Below are 23,247 nucleotides of genomic sequence, written 5' to 3'. Positions count from 1 at the left end.
TTTTATTTTCTTATTAGTCAGTGCAGTTTTTATATCCCTATTTTTCTATTTTGTTATTTGTACACTTATAATCTTACCGAGAGAAAGCTGCACAACATTAAATTGCTCCTTTGTATAATGACAATGGAGTTCATTCCATCCAGCTTTTTGCTGGACTATGGTAACTGTTCACTGTGGCTCCAGCTTAATTGTTACCATGGAGACATGAGAGCATCAGTCTTCTCATCTAAGTCTCAGCGAGCAATGAAAACATAAAAAAAAAAATTCTATCTTTCTTCTAGGAGGTGATTTAAAGAAAACAGTGCTGATGCTTGACACGTGTGAGGCAGTGGCAAAGATGCACTCACATTGGTTACAGGAACAATGCCTTTAATAATGAAATTTTCAGCACATTATCAATCGATGGCTTCGTATGTACAATATCATAGTGTGAATGATCTGACACGAATAAGGCATTTCAAGTATTGAAAAAAAAACAACCTACGTTTATCACATTTTTGGTGATTCAGTCCATTTTCAGGGGAGCTGACGTGGTACCGGGTATGTCGTTAAAGATGTGAGCATAGGCAAACCAGTACCATACAAACACATGGTAAAATGTACAGTATCAAGACACATGAGCAGTATTTGTAAAACATTTCCCTCTCGATGCGTCACACCTCACAAGTTTGGCCACGCTGAGTTTCGTGGGTAAGAAGAGGGATGTATTCGGGGACTGACATGATCGATATTCAACACCACCATAAATCGAGTTTGTGTTCACACAAAAAATGACAAACAACGTATGTACATTTTTTTTTTGTACTCTTTGACTTCTGAATGAAAAGAAAGGAAAAATCCTGAGGGCAGTCAACAATTCTTGCTCACTCAATGTCCTTTGATTATTCCTCTGCTGTTTGGTTGACAGGTTGTGTGTCTCACTGATGTCTGACGTGGGACATCAGATGCAATCCAGACCCTTTCGTCCACACGCAGACATTTATCAGCGTTCCATCGCAAAGTTAAAATGAAATGATGACACTATATTCATTACACGGTTAGGATGAAGTTCCTCGCAGGCAGCTTGGAGCGTCAGAATTTTCAGAAGCCTCGAGCAGCATGTGCTTTATATATTCTACATTGTTCTTGTTTTTTTTTTCACACCGAATCTGGGAAGTGTTCACATTTCTTAAAGCAACAATAGGTTCATTGTTTTTGTGGTAATTGGTCCTATGTCGGTGCTGAAACGAGAAGAAAATATGCATTTAGAAGCATGTAAGCTCCACAGAAATGAATGTATAGCACGTGTATGAAGCATTGTTCACAAAGGGGGTGCAGAAATACACCAGCAATGTTCCACTATAAATGAAGAGGCTGACCTGTCAGTTAACCCTTGCACCAGAGGCATTTTCCTTGCATCCTCTCCCTCAAAGTGCTAATACGTCGATGTTGTGTATGGCTGCGTGTTCTGACAAGAAAAGGAAAGAAGACTTAGGTTTCAACAAGTCAATTTGCAGTGAAATTCAGTCCCAATAAATAGCTGCTTTATTGGTGCCACAACTATAGCACCGCAGCATTGCACATTTTCTCTACCACTCTTATAATGCCTCGTTTTCCCATGCTCAAGAGAGGTTATCTTACCCTTGTGGTTTTGATCTTGTTGCCAGCATAGCACATCCAGCCTGAGTTGTCAGGGAGCGTCTTGCATTCCTCCCCCTCCAGGCAAGGCTCCATCTCACACCACCACTTCCCAATTACTATAGATGCTACAGGCAACAAAGACAAGAAAATAGTGATACTGGTACCTTTTACCCCAACACAGTGCAAAGCCAGACAGCACAGCACAGCAGTCTGCAGCCAGACGGCCATTAGGGCTAATCCTAATTATGAAATAAATAACATTCATGCATATGTTTCACTGTTTTTGCAGTTTCTCTATTAGAAGACGTCATAGCTGAATGCAGAACTTGGAAAATAGGCTTTTTTCCACTGAGTGAGTGAGTGAATCAGTAGGTGTGACTATGACTTGACTTTAATGTATGCCATATTCTGTCATCTGGGGAGAAAATTGCCTTAAATACAGGGTAAGTAGACAGTGAATTGTTTGTAATGTGGAGCAGAGGGAAAAAAAGAGTCTGTCAGAGCTGACACCGAAAGACCTCAAATTCCCTCCATCCGCTCATGGGTTGCAGTAATATTTGCAAAGGGGATTTAAGATAAAAGCTGCAGGTGAAAGGTTTTCCTTAAGCCAATACGTATTTTAGTTTGTCTCAGACCTGAGACCTCCTTTCTTCTTACAAGGGAGTGAACCTGTGTTGCAGATATTTGTATAAAACCACTATGGAACATCAGCACTGCTCCTGTATGCAATCAGCAGCCATTTTCCTCTGCATTTCTTCGCTTTATGTTGTTTTTGTTGTCCCTGAGGTATGCTTCACTCCGAGGTTGTGTTTGTCTGTTGCTATAGTGCACCACTGCAGATGCTCTCTGCTGTCTGTCAGCAACAGAATATGGATATGACATTATCCCAGGTGATGCTAATCTTATCTGGGACGAGGCACTTGGTGACCAAACAAACAACAGTTATCTTTATAAAACATAGTACATGCTTAACTGAGTTCGATATAAAAATGATCAAGTCATGCAAACTTGGGACAACACTGAACAAGCTCTTATGCGTGTTAATCACCATCAACACAGGAAGGTCTGTTTCTGGTGGTTCCGGCCACCTTCCCCGGCAGACAAGAACACTTGACCGTCTGTGACCGCTCCTCGATTCGATTCTTATTACAGCATCTGTGAGCGGCAATTACTTCACATGTGCCCCCCTCTGATAAGAAGAAGAAGAAGAAGAAGCAGAAGAGAGAAAACAGATGATGACAAATCCCATTAAGTCGGCATAGTGTGGTGATAAACCACAGACATGACTGTTGGTCATTGGTGGAAAGTAACATTCTGGCTCAAACTTTGTTAAAACTGGTTGCACAAATGCCATTTTGATTGAAAAAAATGACACCACCCACCACCCTTCATTTATATTGGTCCCACATTAGTCCAACTACTGCTGTGTCTTTACAACAGTGACCAATCAGGAACCACAAGGGACACAATAGTCGCCCGTTGTCACTTTACGTTGGGTATTCCTCCATCTCGGCTCCCATCGATTATATCATCTGGCAACAAATTAGCCTCTGGAGGCAGCAGCCATTATTTTTGGAGCTTCCAGTGGACAGGACGATATCTGGGTCAAAATGTCCATTTGCCGTATTATGATTAGTGTCTGACAAACAACATGAGACATGGGAATGGAGTTGAGGGCATTTTGTTTATCTCTGTAAAACAGCTGTCTGTTTATGAATATGCAGATAAATAAATAAAATAGATAGATGAATTGACATATTGGGTACATTCGTTGATTTTTGAAGGCACAATGTAAGTTTTGACAGAGACATCAGGCCACTTTTGTGTCCCTTATAATATAATTTTGAGTCTTTTTACAGTAATGTCATGAATTTCAGAAGAAACTGCACTGCAACCATTGTCAATGAAAATGAAGGTAAAATGTAAAATAGTGGGGGTGGGGCAAGAGATTGAAGCAGCTGAAGGCTGGCTCAAAAAGGCCAGCAGCAAACTGCATTTCTTTTCAGTTTTGGTCCGACATTTTAAAATGTCATTTTTAGTGAAATGGAAAAGACAGATTTGTCAGATTCTTTTCAAAAATCAGAGTCCTTTCATGTGTCAAGCACATTCGAGTGAAATTTCCTCATAAAGAACTTGCATGGATTAAATCAAACAGGAGGATTTTGGGAGGGAATGTTCCATAAATGGACAGAACGTTGTACACACAACCATATTCACGATCGGATAATACAGTATACTATGTCAGTCCCTTCCCCCACCACATCTATATTTCTGAAACTTTGAAAGCCATCACACAAGTTTGCTGCCACAACACAAGAATAATCGCTCCTGTGCTTCACATTCTTTCAATTTGCTGAGGAGCTCCCCTGCAGCTTGTTGAATGTTAAATGATGATGAAGAGATGGGTGAGAGCAGGCAGAAAAAAAGAGACATCTATTAGCAGGAGGATAGGCCTGCTTCAGGGTTATCATGAATATGAGCAGTGGTCCCACCATGCAATTATCACCAAACGACTGGCTGTGCCCTGAAGGATAAGGGGACTGGACCAAGCAGACTTGACCTTCCTCAACCGCCGGCCTGTCCCACCTACTGTGCTCAGCCTCTCGACATGTGAGAGCTGTGCAGCAGAAGGACCATCTGACAATTACACCCATCAGCATGACACCAGATCAAGGAGGTTGCAGAGAGAAAGAGCGGGGCGGGGGGTGGGGGGTCGGGTGGGGTCGGGGATATGTGGCACACTGCACACAGCAATTCCAAATAATGTTTGACAATGAGCTGTGGGTTCGCGAATTATGGGCAGATTTGCATATATCGCTTTAACTGCATTTGAATATTTAGGCTCGTGAGCCCCTCCTGATGCAGAGCTCTTTTTAATTTTTTTTTTTAGAAGTAGAAATGCAGCAGTGCAAAGTGTCTTCAGAGAAAAGCTTGTAGTAGCAGAGCAGCGAACGCTATCGGATTACTGCAGCGCAAGAAACTCATTAATTAAGATTTAAAAGCACTAGGTAAACAACTGATAACAAATGAAGTCATAGTTGTTAGTTGTTGGCACATGTAAAGACGGCTGTGTCTATCAATAAATATGATCCTTAATTAATAACAGACGCTTGACAACATTATATCACAGTTCCACAACATTTGAATCATTCCTCATGTGCCAGCTGTCAAACATTTGTAGTTTACCACCCGAGCTTACACAACACGAGGAATAACCCAATTGAAGTCAATTTTTTTGACTAAATGATAAATGGGAAATGTAATTTTTTTCTACACAGAAAATAGCAAAATGTTGTATTTTCCCATAGCAGGAGGTTAAAGAAGTCTAAGAATCAAAGAACACTCACTGTTCACTGTCACATATTATGAAGAAAAGCTATGAAACCTCACATGGAATCAGCAAATGTTATCAGTGGAAAACCTCGTCAGGTGAGCCATCGGTTATCAACATAGTTAAAAAAAATAAATTCTTTTTTTAAGCCAAATAATCATTTAATCAGGTAATTGCCGCCTTTCTTAAACTGTTATCGTCGCTGTAAAACACGTCTAATCATACCTATAAAAACCAAACGGGGCAAACTAAAATAAAGATTTATCGCACATCTTGGAATTGCAAATCTCCACAGGTCATTAAGAAGTAAAATATAAATGATGCAGTAATTCTTAGACGTGCTTCATATTGGTTCACCGCTGCACTGTATATGGAGCCGCATTAAATACATTAATTTTTTCTGTTCAAGCAAAAGCCAAACTAAGGCACAAAGTAGGAAGGCAGGAAGTGATGTGTCGGTCTCTGGACGTACTGTAATTGAGCCATCATGTGAGCTCCTGTGGGGATTCACTAACACTCAGCCCCACTTAACCCACTGGATAGAAGTGAATCACTCAGCTTGTCTCACACTGCTTGAATCTTTTATTTTTTGCTGCACTGGGTTTAAAAATAATCATTAACCCTTTCTTAAAACTCTCCAGAAAAACTGTCGTCAGTTTACGACGATGAAATGAAACAATCTGAATAATCAGAGACTTATTTTAAAACTGGTGTGAATGATCTTTAATTAAAAAAAGAAGAAAAAAAAAGTGATTTTATTTGTATAAAACATTGGGATTGTTCTGCAAATGATGGGCCCAAAAATAATGGGACAGATTAATAAATAACAAAAATAACAATTGACTTGTGTGTTTCTACTGAGCGGAGATTTGTGCAGTTTGTGCAGTGGCAGGTTGTAAATCTGACTATGCTGTGGCACGTTTTTTTAATAAAGTGAACTATAATTTAATAATATAAAATATCACTTAAGGGGACATTTGAGTTTGTTTCCTTGCTTCCTGTCATGTTTGTGGAGCACATTGGGGTCATCACGCTTGAATGAGAGATATCCTAACTTCTGTCTGATACACTCGGCACAACATTAACCGTGATGTACTGTATGAGTAAAGGCATGGCATCGTTTGAAAAACAACAGCCCACAGGGGTTTGTTCTTAATGCATATTCTTAATTGCATAAGACAGGCCCAGATTTCCTCTTTGATCTATTAAAAACAGAATCAACTCGTGCCGCTTGTTGCTAGCAAACAGAGCGAAACTGTCAGGTTGCTCTATATTTGGAAATCATCACTTCCAAAGAATACATTAAAAACGAATAAAAATGCAAATCAGCAGGCAGGTATTTCCAGCTGACAGGTGTACTGGTCTTGTTTAAACAAAAGCCATGCAGCATTGATGAGAGATTCTTCCAAGTTCACCCATGGCTTCAGCCTGTGACGACAACACGCCGCATGCTTCCAGATCCATTATTTGCATTATAAATATTTCAGTTGCAGATGGGGGAAAATAACACGGCCGGAGATAAGCGCTCAAATCAGGTGAAAGGTAGAGCCAAGCAAGGGTATAATTGTTTTCTATATTTCCATTTTCCGTCCCATTGTCATCCTCATCATCATCATCTACCAACGATGTCAGCTTCAAAAATAACAAACACCTGTGTGTATGTGTGTGTGGTCTCTGCAAAAATGACACTGAGTGACAGGGAACAAGGGTGGCACCGGAATTGTCATTCATCGGTTCAGAGGTCGCACCGGAGTGGAGGGGCCTCGACCGGAACTGCCTTGTTTTCGTTGGTGCGCTCCTGCTTCTTGATTAGTCTGAGTTTGGAAACAGAGGTGACCAGTGACAAGCTTTTTTTTTTATTTCCCTGAGAACTGACATGTCTTGTTTCTCTGCCTTTTCAGTAAAAAAACAGTCTCTTCAGAGTCGGTGAATTCTATAGGTAGAGACGCCACATTCAAGCCACTTTAACAGTTAAATGTTCAGTCAAGAAAGAGTTACAGGATATAAAGAAATCAAGATCAAATATGAGCTTTTTTTGTGTCAGCACAGAACTCACAGAACTACTGATGTCAAGTAATAAAAGTGCATTTACTGTATGGACACTTAGTGAAAGTTGGAGACACAACAGTGGTAATCTGTTACTAGTTATCAACTATATTATTAATTGATTCATTGGTTGATTGATTTAAAACGTTGCCGCTTCCTTTGACTGTGAACTGCAGTAATTGTCTTTGGTGATATGGGTGAAACAAGACATTTGAGGACCGCTTTTAAAGAAAGCACAAATGAAGCGGGAGCACAATCATTAGTTACAACAATAACGGAGATTCTCTGTCAGAGACATAATTCACGTGTTTATAATACAGAGAAACCCTGGATTCTACAGTCTCTCATTCCTTGTATCTCAAAGATATATATATATATATATTTTTTTTTTTTTGTTTGTTTTCAAACGTTGTACCTCCAGATCCAGTTTGGAAAAAAAACCCATATTGCAGATTTTTGTTTGTTTGTTTGTTTTGTTTCACAGACTGAGGAGAAGTGCCTGACAGGTACAACAACTCCTTTTCACACCAACAAACGCTGACCTTTTAACCTATGATGCAAATTCTCATTTGGGTCATTTTAGTCCTTATCATCTTAACGCCGACCACGATTTTCTATTTCATAATTGCAGCAATACTTGTCAATTGTATGTATAGCTCTTTAAAATGATCCGATTCACTAGTTTTGTGGAAATATGTTTTTATGACCAATTGCTGCCTTGATTATCCACATTGCTGTACTGATATTACAACACTTAAAAAACAAAAACAAAAACATTCTTACATTTACTTAATTTATTTTGAAAGCTGGCCATAATCCATCTGCTGAGCAGAAGCACGTGATTGTTGTTACCTGCAGAAACCATTTGAATTGTAAATGCAGTGTTGGAGGAGGAATTCAAACTTAAGAAAAGGGACAAAAGCAATAACACAAATAAATCCTGTGGTGAGACCACTCTCTCAGCTGCAAAAATATGTTTGTTTGTTTTTTATTATCATTCATAGCATATGTAGTGGGACTGTTTCTCATCATCTGCAGCAAGAGGAAAGATCTCCTAATGCCTCTGTTTCACTGAAGTGATTTGGGAGCTTTTTCCAACATCCATCCATGTTCTACTGCTTTGCCCTGCACATGAGGGTCACGGGGGGACACTGGTGCCAACCCCGGCTGACATACGGCAAAAGGCGGGGTGCACCCTGGACATGTCGTCAGTCCATCACAGGGCCACATCGAGGCAATAACCATCCACTCTCAAACTCACACCTACTACCCAATTTTTCATCATCAGAATAACATTTCATCCGTTATATCATGTTTATAAGTGCTTTTAACCACATTATTTCTGTCAAATCTTTTTCATAAAAGCGACAAAAATCCTGCAAATCAAGACGTACGGTGTCACTGAAGGATTTACTCTTTTATTTTTGTCAGATCCCTTTACTGTAGTGCTCCAATCTACACAAAGGACAACACCTGGCTTCAGCGCTGTCTCAGCTGCTGGATGTTGTGCGGTGGTCTTTCGGCATGATGAGTCACACTGGAATCCTGCTACACTGCATGGAAATTGGATAAGTTATGGCCAGCACGCCTGGGTGAAGGCGAATGCAGTCAAATCATGCATGACGTGAACATGTGAGCAACAGTTCTGGATTTCTGTGTATCCGTGGTCGTGCAAATGGTCTGTCTGTCTCGATAGAAATGTCACTGTGCAATAAGTGTGCAGTGACTCGCCGTCTACTCTCACAAGCCAAGAGTGGAAGGTTCCCTCTGGAGGTTCCCTTCTTCTCCACTTCCTCTCCATCTGTTACAGGTATTCAAAAAAAAAAACTACACATCTAATTTATTGATGGTCACTGAACACCCATCTCCTCTCATTTGGGTAAAACATTATAAAGTACTGTAGCTGGAATTATTGAACAGAGTATGTGACTGCGATGATAGATCTAAGGTGAGTCTTTGTCTCCATGTCCAAAAACAGGCCAAAATATGTACACACCAAGACCCTGATTCGCTGGCTTCGTGCAACTGTGATAAACCACATGTTGGCTTTGATGTGCAACGTCTCAGCTTTCAGAAAACCACTGGCATTTTTCCGATAGCACAGACCGCGAAGGTAATGCAAACGCTTGGGTGTGTCTGTGATACGTTCAGTGAAATATTCAAGCAAGAGTTTCAATTAATGCTGAATTCATTTCATTATCTTGGTAATGACACTCAGTATAAAAAAAACAGGCTGATGCATATGGAGTAAAAGTAGGTAAAAGTAGGCGTCTAACAATCCATTAAAATACACCAGAATGGCCCATTACAAATGCTTCTGATGCTGTTGGTTAAAAAGAAATTGCCACATCCTCTTCTCTTCTCTTCTCTTCCAGTGGAAATATGCAAAAATCTGGAAATCTCACCAATCGTACGAAGGACGCAATGGACAACATAGATAGGAATTGCACAGATGGTGTTGTATGGCGTGTTTCCACTGAGCGCAAGCCCGACTGAGGCCTTTACCGTTCCAAACCATACTGTACCAAACCAAACTGTACCAGGATGAAAACACAGCCATAAAAGTCTGAAATTAGCACGTCTTTAGATTCTAGGGATTGTCAGTCAATGACATGTGAAGAAGCCTCACCACACACACACACACACACGTTAAAGCAGAGGCCATAAACTTGATCTGCGGCCCTATATTTACTTATATTTACTAAGTTATAATGAAAACTGGCCCGTCAACAATATTTTCATAATAATAAAATACATTAGGTTACATTTGCCACATTAATTAATCCAACATTTAATTATATACAAACTTGTCTAGCATTTTAATCACAATTGCCTACATGTTATTATCAATTTATGTTTTTTAATTCTATTTCATTTCTGTATGTTTTTGTTGTGAAGAGATTCATTTTGCATCAGCATCACTATATATCAAATCAAACACACTTTTACTTTGAAATGGTGTGTGATGTCATCCTGACTATTTTTAATTTCCAATATCTTGATGGATTATCAAGATGTTTTAATTTCAAATCACCAAACAGTTAATTTACTGTTTGGTGACCAGACTAGAAGTTCACTTTGAATCACCACGTACCAACCTTGGAGTCGCTGCAAACACGGAATCTGCACTTGATAATTAATTTGTATCTTAAAAGTAATTTACAAGAGACAGCTGGTCCCGATCTTCAAACCACAGTAGTCCATGTTTTAGAGCAGCATGCCTGTCACCTTTTAATGGGAAATGCATCCAAGGTGACCCATTATAGTCTCTTCTCTCTCTTGCTGCACATGCTGTCAGCAGACTTCCAAGCCAGCAGGCTACAGCGGTTCTGTCGCTGACAGAAAATAGGAGTGTCAGATTAGGAATTGTCTAATTAATGCAGATAGAACATCGGCACTAGCCACAAAACATCAGTGTGTGTGGTGTCAAATCTTGCCTTCTATAATAACAGCTTAAAATATATTTCAGTTTTCCCGTTCTCAGATCGTATCCCGAGATCTCTGGGGCGCACAGGAGACCTCGCGGCGCAGCCGTGCTACGTTTCTGTGTGGACATGACATCACAAGCGCTTGTTTGATTCTATTTTAACCTTGGACTTCATTACAAGGTCAGTACTGTTCTGCTTGCAAATCACTGTCATATTGTCTATTAACTTTCAATATCTGGCAGTTATTTACAATTTACTGCATGTTAAAATACTGTTCTAAAAATTTAAAATGAAGAAAAACAAAAAAAGGTTCATTTAGAAAAACACAGCAGTACAGGACCAAAATGTACAGGTGTTGCAACTAAAACTAAAAAGCTTCCTAACATTAACAGTAACATTACAATTACCGTAATGACCACAGGTTTGGTTTGATGCAGTGTTTAAGGGTTAATTCATTTACTAACAGCAGGTTAATCAGGTTTGTGGCTTTGGTCGTTTAAGGTTTCCTCATATGCAGAAATTTGCACTGAAAGCAGACACTTAAATTTCAGTCTGCCATGAGCAAGCAACAAATAACACGGCAAAGAAAAAACAGCCAGGGAAGATATGAATGAAGAATTCAACATTTTTATTGAACAATATTCTGCTCTTGACAGTTACTGGCCGGTGAGCATGGGAAACTATTGCGTAAGCACCATAACATTGAAGTTGTTTTTTTTTTCTTTTGCTCATGTCCCTTTAGGGAAGGGGTGTCAAACTCATTATAGATCAGGGGCCACATACTGTTGAGCACAATTTGAACTCAAGAGGGCCACACCAGTAAAAAAAAAAAAATAGCATAATAACCGATACACAACAAGAACGCCACATTTTTCCCTTTGTTTTACTGAACAACCTGAAATTTCCTGAAAAAATAAGTGCAATTTCATCAATATTATGCCTACATTTATCATTTACACGTGTGCATTACAGTTTACAGATTACAGGTATCTGGAACTGAAAAATATAGTCTTTAATTCATTGGACCCTCTGGTGGGCCAGTTCTGGCCTGCGAGTACTATATTGCTTGGAAAATGGGAAGAGGCTGGACAAAAAGCAGAATACAGTGCATCAGCATGCACTACTATGAGGAAACGTGAGACATATTACAAATGTCAACACATGAGAAGTTTTTCCACAGTGATTTTCTTTTTTAGGTACATGTGTCAAGTTTACACATGCGAGTGTCTGTTCACAGAGAGTGCATACGCTTGCCAGGGAAAGAAATCAAAGCAATTTACAGGCAAAGAAAAACGACCAATTGCTATTCTGTAAAAAAATCACTGTCCATAACAAATAAAAGCATAGAAATTCATGAAATACGACTGGCAGTTTTGACAGCATGTCACACAAAGAAGCCGTCCTGTGCAGTGGGCCAAATATGGGTGATACTTTATTGAAATGCAAACAGAGCGCGAGCTGCTGTTGTTTTAAGATGCATGAAAACTGCGTGCAGCAGAGGAAGCTGTGAGTGGTAGGGATGGGCTTTTTCTGATTTGCATACGAGCCTCAAGGCCTGTCGTGTCTGTTGTCACCTCATCACAGGCCCGGGACGCTGCCATACTGGTCCTCGTGAAGGGCATTAAATGCTAGTGTGACTCTCAACGACTAGGCACCCGTGGTTGTTTGGATTTTTATGGCGGAGATTTGAGGCTTGTTCGGCATGACAGCGACGCACTGTACAGCAGCGTTCGTGTCCATTAAGCACACATAGACAAAGGCGCTCCATCTACATAATCCTCAATCCTAAAGCACACACGTTCACTTGTGTGATGGTGTGATGAAAATCTCTATGAAATGTCTTTCATTTTTAAATGTCAAGCTGTTCCTGTCCCTCCATCAAGCCCTTTTTCCCCAAGTGGCAAATGTCCAGAAATGGTATTTCAGATTTTTTCAGATGGCCTGCTCTGATGAAAGTGTTTTATTCAGCAAGAAGAAAAGGAAACACAGATAGAGTCAGGACAGGGAGCCTTTAGAGAACAGCTGCTTGCCTCTGATGTGACTGCTGGTCCTCTCATTGTGCCTGCAACATGTAAACTGTGTAATAATGCATAATGCAAAGGCTAAATGACCTTTTCATGCCGCATGACATGTACTCTGAAGGGTCAGTAGCAATGATTATTCAAGACCTACAAGCCGAGGGAGGGGGGGGGGGGGATTTCAGGGGAATCGTTCTTCACTTATCTTATATTTGGCACTTCAAAAACAGGCTGAGTCACGTTATTGTTGTAATCACATTGTGCCGCAAATTGGCAAAGAAAACAAACACATCCACAGCTGGGTGGTGAAATATTTTAGCACGTATACATCTCTAATTAGACGTTGTCAATGTGTTAATTTGACAGTCAAATGATAAGATATTTCACAACAGGAACATCTTATCAAAGTCTTTTTCTGTCATTTAGCTTTAACTCCTTCACTCTGTCTCGTCAGCTATGTTTGACAAAAATGTATCGTCAAATTTTTTGTTCCCTCCACCGTTTTCACACGTGCGCAATCCAGTCTCTCCAGGAAAGATAATTGGATATAGTGTCAATACGCCACAAGACGCACGGCACACTGAGGAGATTTTAGAGGCTGAAAGAAAAAAAAACAGCAATAGCAGCGGATACACCCAATATTAATTACTCTGCTTATTTCTTATGCCCTCCCCCCTTGGAACCAATTAGTAAGTTAAGATGCTTCTTTTCAGTTTAATGAGGTCTAAGTAATGATAATGAATTTCATATTCTTGCCAAGCATTTAGAGCAGGCTTCCACAAAGGCACTGCCATATGAAGTGATCTCTCAAGCATAATTCCCATTTGCAAAAGAAGTATTTATTTCATTGAGATTATCAAAGTTGAGGAAATGAGGTCCCATTTTCACAAAGGACAAATTAATAGAAGTAGCTTTTCTTCTCACTGGAGCCATCCAGGGACGACGGGTTGTTAGTCACATGAAATGACAAGATTTAAATAAACAATTTGTTTAACAACTGGGTTACACAAATCCTCAAAAACCCACATCTGAATTCTATCGCAGATAGCCGACAGTGAAGTGACAAAAGCCTCTGTTCCTCGTCTAAAGAGCAGGCAGAGCCTGAGGGTTGCCACACCTTGAAAATCCCCCCACCAAGAAAAGAAAAGCCAGAAAAGGGGGGGGGGGGGGGGGGGGACAGGCAAACGTGACAAACTTGATATACATCTCTATCTCTACAACGTGGGTTACCAGGAACACTTGGCAGCGGGGGGAGCCTCTCACCTTGGCAGGGTGCACAGTTTGCTGGTACAACTCCGCTCACACACACGCACGCACGCACGACAAGAGGGTCTGAACTCCCTGACATAATATTTACAAGCTATGAGGACACAAGCTATCATTAATTTAGCAGTAGTTGTTGTTTGTGGAACACACGCAAACCCACAAAGGCCTGTGCGACCGCGGAAATCAACCATTACAATTAAGTGCGGTGATTGTGGGGTTGTTTTCCCATTGTGAGGGCTTGTTTAGAATCTCCTGGGAACACTATAGATAAAAGAGTTTTTATCACGTTTAATATTAATCATGGGAAGTGCTGTCGTTGTGGTACTGTTGTCTGAGACCCTGTAACTCCTGTGTTGACTCATGCAAACCAAAACTATGAATGTACAGAATCCACGGTGTTTCCTTACACGTATACTAGCATATAGAGCCGGCAAATAACCTCTCTATAAGAGAAAAATTAGTTCCATCTTGTCATCAAAATATTCACCCACAACTCCGTTACATCAGAAGGAACTCATTTTTGGACTAAAATTACTAAAAATAATTATGTGTGTGGTACCATTCCCAAAACTACGTGTTCGGGAATGGCATTTTTGTGAGATATCATGGTTGATTGCTGATCAAGTCTATACATGGATGGATGGAGCTGCAGTCTCTGCTTGTCAATGATATGAATAAAGGACAATAGTCAATGTAAAATGAGTAATTTGAGCATAAAAATATGCACATTTGATATAAGAGTCCCTGTAAATGTGTTGACAGTAAAATGTACTCTCCAGTCAGGGATGCAAATTTGTTAATAACTGACAGAAGAAGATTTCAAAGAGAGAGAAAAAACGAGACGCATAACATGATGTGTAAGTACTAAAAATAAATGCTAAGTGATCGCAACAAACACAGACCACTATTAGAAAAACAAATCAAGCTGAGACCTAAAGTAAGAAGTCTGAAATGACAGCAAAATGAGTATTGAGGCACAAAATGACAAAAAAAATGTTCACAAAGAGACACAAGGACAGCAAAATGTAGAATCACAATCCTTATTTCAAGAAAGAGGCTCAACGGGTACAACATTGTTGATGTGTATTTGTGTGTGTTGCAGTAGCAGTGCAGAAAACATGCATATACAGTATGTTTTTTAAATCCAGCCCTGCTCTAATGCAGATGCACAATTCACAGCGATGAAAGTTTAATACTAATTACACCTCTACAACATCATTACACATTAATTAGGATGAAAAATTTATGGGATCCATAAACTCTGTTAAGAGACCATTTTAGCCACAGATAAATGCTCAATAACGCTCAAGAACATTGTTTAACTCGAGGGGGGAGCGATTGTGAGTGCTGTGCGCATACAGCAAAAAAATAAGTTGTATCTACACAGCTGAGCCGTTTTATGGACTATTTCTGGATTAAAGCACAACCCGAATGCTTTTATCAGAGTCAACTATCCGTCAGCTGTGACAGCTGTCATAACAACGTGTTTAAATAAAGTGCTGCTCGCTAATGAACAAAACAAAGGTCAGAGAACTCTCGGTAATGACAGAATGAACAGCCTCTTACGCTCAACACGGGCAAAATGTCTACAAATTATCGTCTAATGAAACCATTTTATGGCTAAATGTTTTCCACCATTTTTGGCGGTAATTGCACAGCAAATGTTTACAGCAATCCCTGCATTTCATGATTTAACAAAAATGTACTTTGTGCAGTAACAGCGCTGATTGTGATCGTGATGAGCTGGTTCAGGATGTCTGAATGATAACACGGGCCGGGGCTGGTTCATTTGCTTGCGTGCGACTCATTGCAGACATAAGGAGACTATACTGCCAATGTGACGTGACAGTGTGAGACAGGGCTCTTTGAAAATGAAAGGGAACGAAAAAAGAAAACCCACGAAGACGCGCCTCAACCATCGGATGATAAGCACTATATCTTTGTGTGAGATGATCAGCCAGATATTTCAGAAGCAGAACTGGAGCGTGAGTTTGACAATGAAAGCTCAGAGGTCAGACGCCTGCCAACAGAACTGCAGCCTGCTGCCAGCAGTGAGCACAGCAGACTGATTTGTGATTACTGTGCTGGCTAATTTGTGTGCCGTAGCTTGTGTGTAACAGAATATGTACATGGACGTAAACATAGAATATATCAACGTTTTCATCTAACTGGCGGTGAAACATGATCACGTAGCTTCATTTTCCACTAATTTCATTGAGTTACTCATTAGTTGCTTCTTCCATTAAACGCAGAAAATGGTGTTAAACCAAATATATTCTGTTTTCTGTCATAGAGGAAGAAAGAAAACACAAAATATTCATGTTTAATAAGCTCGAAATCACGTAAACTGTTGTTTTCTTTCACTTAAACTAACGAATCAGTTCAATCAAAATAGATGGCGAGACTTTGGCGAGATTTATTGCAGCCCTATTATCATGATTTTTATTATGCTTACTGACATAATGTTGTTATAAGTTCTACAGTACTTTAGTTTACATAGTAAGCTCTATGAGGATCTCTAAATATCCTGATAATCTTATGTTTAAAGAAATGTTTCCCCCACTGTACTAAAAAAAAAAAACTAAAAGCAAATAAAACATGGCGCCAAAACTGCATGAACTTTGTGTGTCTGTAAAAGCCCAGTTATTAATGTTTGGGGATTCTGGCTAAGACAAGAAGCAGCTGGTGTAGTAATTAATTAAGCTGAGGGCCACAGAAATTCATTTTGCATATAAACATTATGATCACACACCACAGACCCTGTACAGAATTTTGCGGAAAGACTTAAATTAAACATGCTGTTTAAACAAATATCTACAAGCTTAGGAGCCTTATCTTATGAATAATTCATGGAACGAAAGAAGAAATAAATGGAAAATACTGAAATATGTAAAACCCTATTTGGAGCTGTGAGCATACAGTAATAATTAAGGCACTGATTGTCCTGAGCTTCATTTACTTATTTTTTTTCTTTCAGGGCTAATAAAGGAAATGACACAGATTATTCCTGCTGAAATATGTGATTCAGCAGCAGAGTACGAGCAAGCTTCACCTCCTCATACATTTGAGCCATTAAAGCAAAAAAGAAATGTGCTTAAGAGGCGACAGAAGAGGTAGCTGGTGTTACACAGATTGGCCAGTGGCTCTTCAACGTCACTCCAACATGTGCAACGACATCGGGGCAACTGTTACGACCCCGGCTTGTGAGGGAGGGGGAAGCGACATAAATAACCAGATTGAAATAGGTTGTTCAAAAAAGAAAAATTGTATTTTAATGAGAAGGATGAATCAGTATTAACCCTTAGAGCACAGAGGCTGCTTTTCCCCATTACTATGTTAAAACGCACAACACAGGGGCAATAAGAATGTGTGCAATGTAGAGTGTATTACCATCACAACCCATAGACAATCTGATGAAATTATTATTTTTTTCATTTTTCACCAACACACCTGAGCATATTAAAAACATGTGAAATATAATAAATCATAACTGGCTCAAAAACACATAAGACATAGGGATGGAACGCCACTTTTGTGTCCGATGCCTATATCAAAAACCTCAATATTATTCAGATAGTCATTTTAGACCATTCATGAACATTAACAACACATTTGTGCTGAGTCAATTTCAGAGACATAATTCTCCAACTGTGTCACAAAATATTGTTCTGTCAAAAAGAAGAAATAAACAGCCCAAACATGACTCAGCTAAAATGCTTTTGCTGACTCTCATTTACATTTTGACAGGTTGTGCATAGTGAAGCATGCGATATATAGGATTTTTTGTATTGTATCGGATTCTAGATTTCCGATACCGATTCCCATCCCTAATAAGGAAACCCATTTTTGGTAAAAGCCTGAAGATTTTGTGTATTTTTTTCCACAGTAATTCACCAATGGTGCACCTGCAGCACAGATCCATGCCACATAAGCACTAATGGTTAAATAAAACCCAAAAAGAACAATGAATATTTAAACTAAAACACAAAACATGGCACACACAGTCTAACAAACAATACCACCCCACACTCCCAATACTAGTCAGCCAAACTACAATCCCACAGACAGCATGAACCAGACACTATCTGCCTACACAAAATCACAGTGCCCACTGACTAAACCTCAGCTGCTGGTATTTATACAGGTGTGTCTGATGAGGAGGGGAGGGAGGATTGGGCAGGTGAGCTGGAACAGGGCAAACCAATCACAGCAGTAGAAGGGCGGTTAGCCCAAGGGGATGCAGGTGGTGGAAGAGAGGCAGGAAGGCAAGAAGCAGGAGCACCAATCGGGAAGGAGGGATGGCACACAAGAATCTGCATAATCACAGAGTCTTCCAACACAGTGATAACTTTGCTGAGCTCCAGGTGTGACTGAGGCTGCTCCTCACTTCCCGGTGTCACCAGTGAGAGCATGGGTAAGAGTGTAGGGGAAGGGTTAAGGAAAATGTGTGTCAAAACAATGCGCCTCCAGGATGCATTATATAAGGCTATTAAATTGTCTGCGTCTAAAACTGAGCGGGGAGGATACAACCTCCGTGTGTGACAGCCGAAAATCAATTTTTCATGTGTGCTTCGTTGTGAGCTTTACAAGAGTGTTTTCCTTTGTTTGAGCGCATGGCAGTGAAAAAGCCCAGATCCTCTGCCTAAAGCTCCTGAAAAAAAGGGAGATGTGAGGGATTGAAAGTGTACTTTTATTCTTGCAAGATAGGAACATATGGGCACAGCCCATATGTTAGAAGAAAGGTGTTTTTAATTTTGCCCAGCATTAACAATACATCTACATTAAGTGGGCACATCCATAAGAGGCACTGAGGAGGGACGGTAACTATAGCTGCTACGATATCACAGTAGACGGTGTGAAAAACTGGAAGACAATGCAATGGATATAATGCAGAGTAAAGAATTCATAACTTAAGTCTGAATAAATGATAATATACAGCGTATACAAGAAGCAAAGTCGTCTCATCTGTGCAAATATTCCCAGCTCTTACAGCAACTGTGAGGTAAGACGTCATAAGCACATTGTGGAGAATCGGTGACCTCTCACTTATGAAGAGTTTGACCCTGCGAAGCCGACTGTTGGTGGGAGTGAGTTCATGAGGGAGCAAGGCCACCTCGGGCTGCAACTATATGCTCTTTATCATACATTGTGCAAACACCCCCACATGATGCACTGCCTCACCAGTGGCATTTCCTTCAGTGGAGACAGACTGCTGCGCTTACACGTTTAACAAACCTTTGTTTCTGTCTGATCTGAAGCAAACATTTCAGTCTTTGCTCGACATCTTACAAGCACTTTTGTTGTTACTCTCAAAAAGGGCGTTGCTCTCCATCTGTGGTTCTCCATATTCCGGGGCGGGGCGGACACACGCACGGCCCCACTCTACAGATGCACTACAAACACAATGTGCTCTCTTTTGTGCAGCATTCCATGCTCTTTGCACGAAATAAATACAGCGGCCTCATGAATCACAGCACATAGAGAAACATCGCCTGCACTGAGTGAGTGGCAGGCAGCAATCTGTATGTAGAGCTGTAGGGTGGGAAGCCGAGCGCTTTGTCTGAACCACTGAGCGTACACTTCCATTCAAAAGGCACTGAACTAATGGACTTCTGGACACACACAGTCTCTGCAATAAGGCTGCCAACATGTCAGTGCATGAGTGAAGCAATTGCTTTTACATTGTCAGACGAAATTATTACTGAGAGCACATTTTGATCGAGCGGCAAAACGCTGTTTATAAATCCTTTCATATATTGCTTTTCATGCTGCAGGTGTTTTTACTTGGAACTAATATTTTTTTTTTTGGGAAGAATTTGTGCAGAAAAGCTGAAAAGCTTCCACGCTCAGGTCACGATTTATCTGCTCCCAAAGTCACTGCACGTGATTGACTCGACTGAACAACGCCTCCCCGTACAGATCTAAAATTCTATTGGCAAGGGCAAAACTGATCTCTTGCCCTCTGTAATCTCAATTTCCTCTGGTAATACCAGTCACCGTGATCTTGTGGTATTTTGCTGCCTTTAATGATTGGCCGAGTGGTCTGCCACCAGTGGCCCTCTTGCCACCAATTCATGACCCGTCAACCCCAATCCTCACACCAATCCAACAAGCACACAACACACAGCAAGGAGCAAATGTCCATGTGTCAGAATCAATCCAGACAGGCATCCCATCCTCCTCTCATAAAACTGGCATCTCATTTATCCAGGAGTAAGGAGTAGCCACACTATGGTAAATGGAATGACAGCACATTTACACTTTTAGTAACACAGGGTCCTGAAGGATTTGAGTTTTTCACTTTGAACTTGTTTTCGCCAGTGAGTATTTCTCAAATACACGTTTGAAATATTTAATTGAATTTCCTTTTTGTTGACACGAGAACACTTTCTAGAAGATTTCTCATTTGCCAGTGTCCTTTTTTCTTCGCTTTACTTGATATGTTTTTTTTTCTCCTCCAATACACACAGACATGCAGACATGAGTAATGAGTAATGGGCAACCGTGTTGGAACAGGGAGTCTTCTCACTCACAATATTGAGAGTATTGAAAAGACCTCTTGCTGATATGCTTGAGGTGCATTGGTGCATAGAGGAAATAGCAGACACCGAGGACCTGCACGCTCACGCTGCTACTTCTCCCTTTGAAGTTCTGACAGCATTCGGCTTCCTCTCCTCTGCCGAATCCTGAGATCATAATTATTTACCGTAACCGTGGCTCACGTCTGCCTGATGAAAACAAAAAGTTCGACCGTATTGTTGCGGTCATATTCTATTCAGTGCAATTTCACAGGGAGCACAATCGCAGAGATCAAATTGAGAGGGAGCAGCGTAGCATGAATATCAGCGGTAATAGCTCAAGAAGGAAAGTGCAAAAACACCCATTGTCTAACTGTGTGATCTTCAGTAAAGAGATTCACTTGCTATCAAGGCCAAATCTTAATGGAAAAACAGCCAGTGTACAATGTGCTCGCTAAGTAATTGCTTGTAAGTCTAAGCTGAATTGCAAATATATTAATGCATGTAATGACTTCATGAAATCAAGCTGCAGACGCCAAGGAGCGCTATGTTATCCAGGTTTGTGGCAGCAAACCAATTTTTTTTTTTTTTTAGCTGAAATCGATGTATACATGCATGCACACGTGTTGATGCCAATGTGAGGATTCTGCTGCAGATAAGAGGAAGCACTGGGACTCACCGATCATGTGAATGGTGGTTCGTCCGGGCCTCGTCCCATGATGGTGCTGGATGGTTTCGTAAAACGTGGCCTGACACAGCTGAAAGGCAGTCATGCTGACCCAGAGGCTCAGGCAGAGCAGCCAGGACATGACAGGACACATCTGCTAAGGACCAGCAAAGGTGAAGTCAACACAAAGGTACATCATGTTCTCAAAAACCCCTGACCCCGACACAAACAGACAGCACTTAAGTCTATTTTGTCATTAGCAAACTCGCACTTTAAAACAGTCACATAAACACTATGTAATGGAAAATGATGTCTGCAATCACTGCAGTGAGATGCCACCTTCTTCATTGTAGTGACTGTACGTTTTGTTGTTTTTTTATTGCTTTATTCTTGTTTATTTGTTTGTTTGGATTGTTTGTCTGAACGGCAGTTTTTAACTGAACTGAATTCCCTGTACAAGAATAAACACACAAAGTGAAAATGATTACATAAGTATGACTTCTCTGCACTGTTTAATCTTCCTAGTTTGCCCTGTCTTGTCCCAAAGCCACCGCGCTGCAAATGTGGAGTGATCCCTGGGGAGTTTTTTCCCCCCATGCAGCAGAGATTTCCCCTGACAGGCTGAGTCCCTTCAAAATCCTGAGCTGTGCTCCTGCCTCAAAACTGAAAAATCTAACTTAAAGAAAGATAAGATTTTTTTTTCTTCTTGCAAGCAGCTGGCTGCCAAGGCTTTTCTGTATCTGTCAGAATAATGTGACAGTGACACAGCAAGTAAGACGAATCAAAAGCCCCTGTAATGTTTCACCATGCTGTTTAGATAAGTTAAAAAAAAGAAGAAGAAGAAGAAAAAGAAAGTAGAACGACGAGGAACGCTCTTGGTCATAGGAGACGCGAGGCTGTGGAGGAGAAAATACAAAATGTTTCAGCCCTGAAATTGTTTCACAACTGTCTCTGACAACAGGCGTTACATTATTAATCATCTGATGAATTCATTCAATTCATATCCTATTTATAACATTTATGGGATATAGTTTATAGGGTATGATTTAATGATGACGTTGAAGAATAACTTTAATAAAAACCTGAGACTCAAATGTTGCATAAATGTCACACATTGATGTTCCTACATAAGAAATAATAATAATAAATTGTACATTGTACAGTTTGTACTCGCGTAACATCCCTTGCAGTCCTTCTCCTTCCACACACATATTGTTTTTGTGACAATATTAATATAACATCTAATTAAACAATTCTTAGTATGATGAAAATGAAATCATAGCATGAAATGAGATCAAATAAACATGCACTTTGGTTGTCTGAACAATATGTCAAAATGGCAATGGTTATTTGTTTATCTATGCGTGCAGATTAGGATAGATTTGCTCCTTTTAATGCACACATCTCCTGACATTAAATCATTTTTTCATGAAGAATAAATAATAATAATAAAAAAACCTCACCTGAGCAAACCCAACAAAGAGTTTATAAATATCTCAACAGAATGACACAAATCCATCCATAATGCGGCTCACGATGATCCCATCCATTAACTCTGAATTTTGGCTCGAGGAGGAAACTCCACCGACTCCGCGTCTCTCTGCTCCGCACTTTGATAGCAGCAACAGTCCAGTGACTCAGAAATGACCGTCAAGCTGGTGTCAGCAAACAGATTTACTGCTCGTTCACTTCCACCTTTGGAAAAACCTCTTTACCTCCCATTCACACTGAATTCATTTTGCCCCCTTCGCGTTCGCAGGCACGTGCGCACAGCTCCTTAATGAACTGTAATGGAATCTCTTCTTTGAGCTTCTGCATCCTTCCAGTGAGAGGCAGCAGCTCTCACTGAGTGAGTCTCCTCTCACCGAGCACTAAGAAACAAATGTTCCCGAGCAGCAGAGCTGAGTGTACTGACACTATCACATGTCTTAAAGCCAGACTGCGCCTATGGATGAGATGACATGGTGTCTCTGCGCTTCTGACAAATGCAAATTAGAAAGAAAAAAAAAAAAAACCTCACCCACTCACCAAATTGATGTGACTGATTTATAGTTTCATTACAATTGTTATTTTTATTATTATTGTTATTATAAGTAAACTTGTCTATTTCTACATTTGTTTACATTTTTGAAATACAACTTTAAATCCTATGGATGACTGCAAGTATGAGAGCTAATGTGCAGTTTAAAAATAATACAATGAGTAATACTTAATGCAGCACCTGTCCAGGGTGTACCCCTCCTTTGGCTCCGTTAGTTATGATTGGCACCAGTGCCCCCCACAGCCCTCATGTGGAGGATAAAGTGGTAGAAGATGAATGAGTGAGTGAGTGATTGAGGGATTGAGTGAGTGT

At 40.3% G+C, this 23,247-nt stretch overlaps 1 protein-coding gene across 3 annotated transcripts; it reads right to left on the bottom strand.

Moving 5' to 3' along the window:
- Positions 1 to 352: 352 nt before the first annotated feature.
- Positions 353 to 22,752, bottom strand: LOC131468751 (chemokine-like protein TAFA-1). Of its 3 annotated transcripts, none has more exons than XM_058643323.1 (6): positions 22,358 to 22,752; positions 20,907 to 21,051; positions 2,669 to 2,809; positions 1,621 to 1,745; positions 1,359 to 1,447; positions 353 to 1,220 (listed from the first exon to the last, which is right to left on the bottom strand). In XM_058643323.1, exons 2-5 carry the CDS (start codon positions 21,046 to 21,048, stop codon positions 1,415 to 1,417), a joined length of 441 nt encoding a protein of 146 aa, XP_058499306.1. In that variant the 5' UTR covers positions 21,049 to 21,051; positions 22,358 to 22,752; the 3' UTR covers positions 353 to 1,220; positions 1,359 to 1,414. The 3 variants fall into 3 exon arrangements, with proteins under 3 accessions (XP_058499306.1, XP_058499305.1, XP_058499307.1); XM_058643322.1 differs by having other exon boundaries at positions 20,907 to 21,048; XM_058643324.1 differs by lacking the exon at positions 22,358 to 22,752 and having other exon boundaries at positions 20,907 to 22,341.
- Positions 22,753 to 23,247: the final 495 nt, after the last annotated feature.

The sequence above is a fragment of the Solea solea genome, chromosome 11, assembly GCF_958295425.1.
Source record: "Solea solea chromosome 11, fSolSol10.1, whole genome shotgun sequence".
NCBI lineage: Eukaryota > Metazoa > Chordata > Actinopteri > Pleuronectiformes > Soleidae > Solea > Solea solea.
The sequence above is the reverse complement of the archived record's forward strand: the minus strand, read 5'-3'. Positions and strand labels throughout refer to the sequence as shown.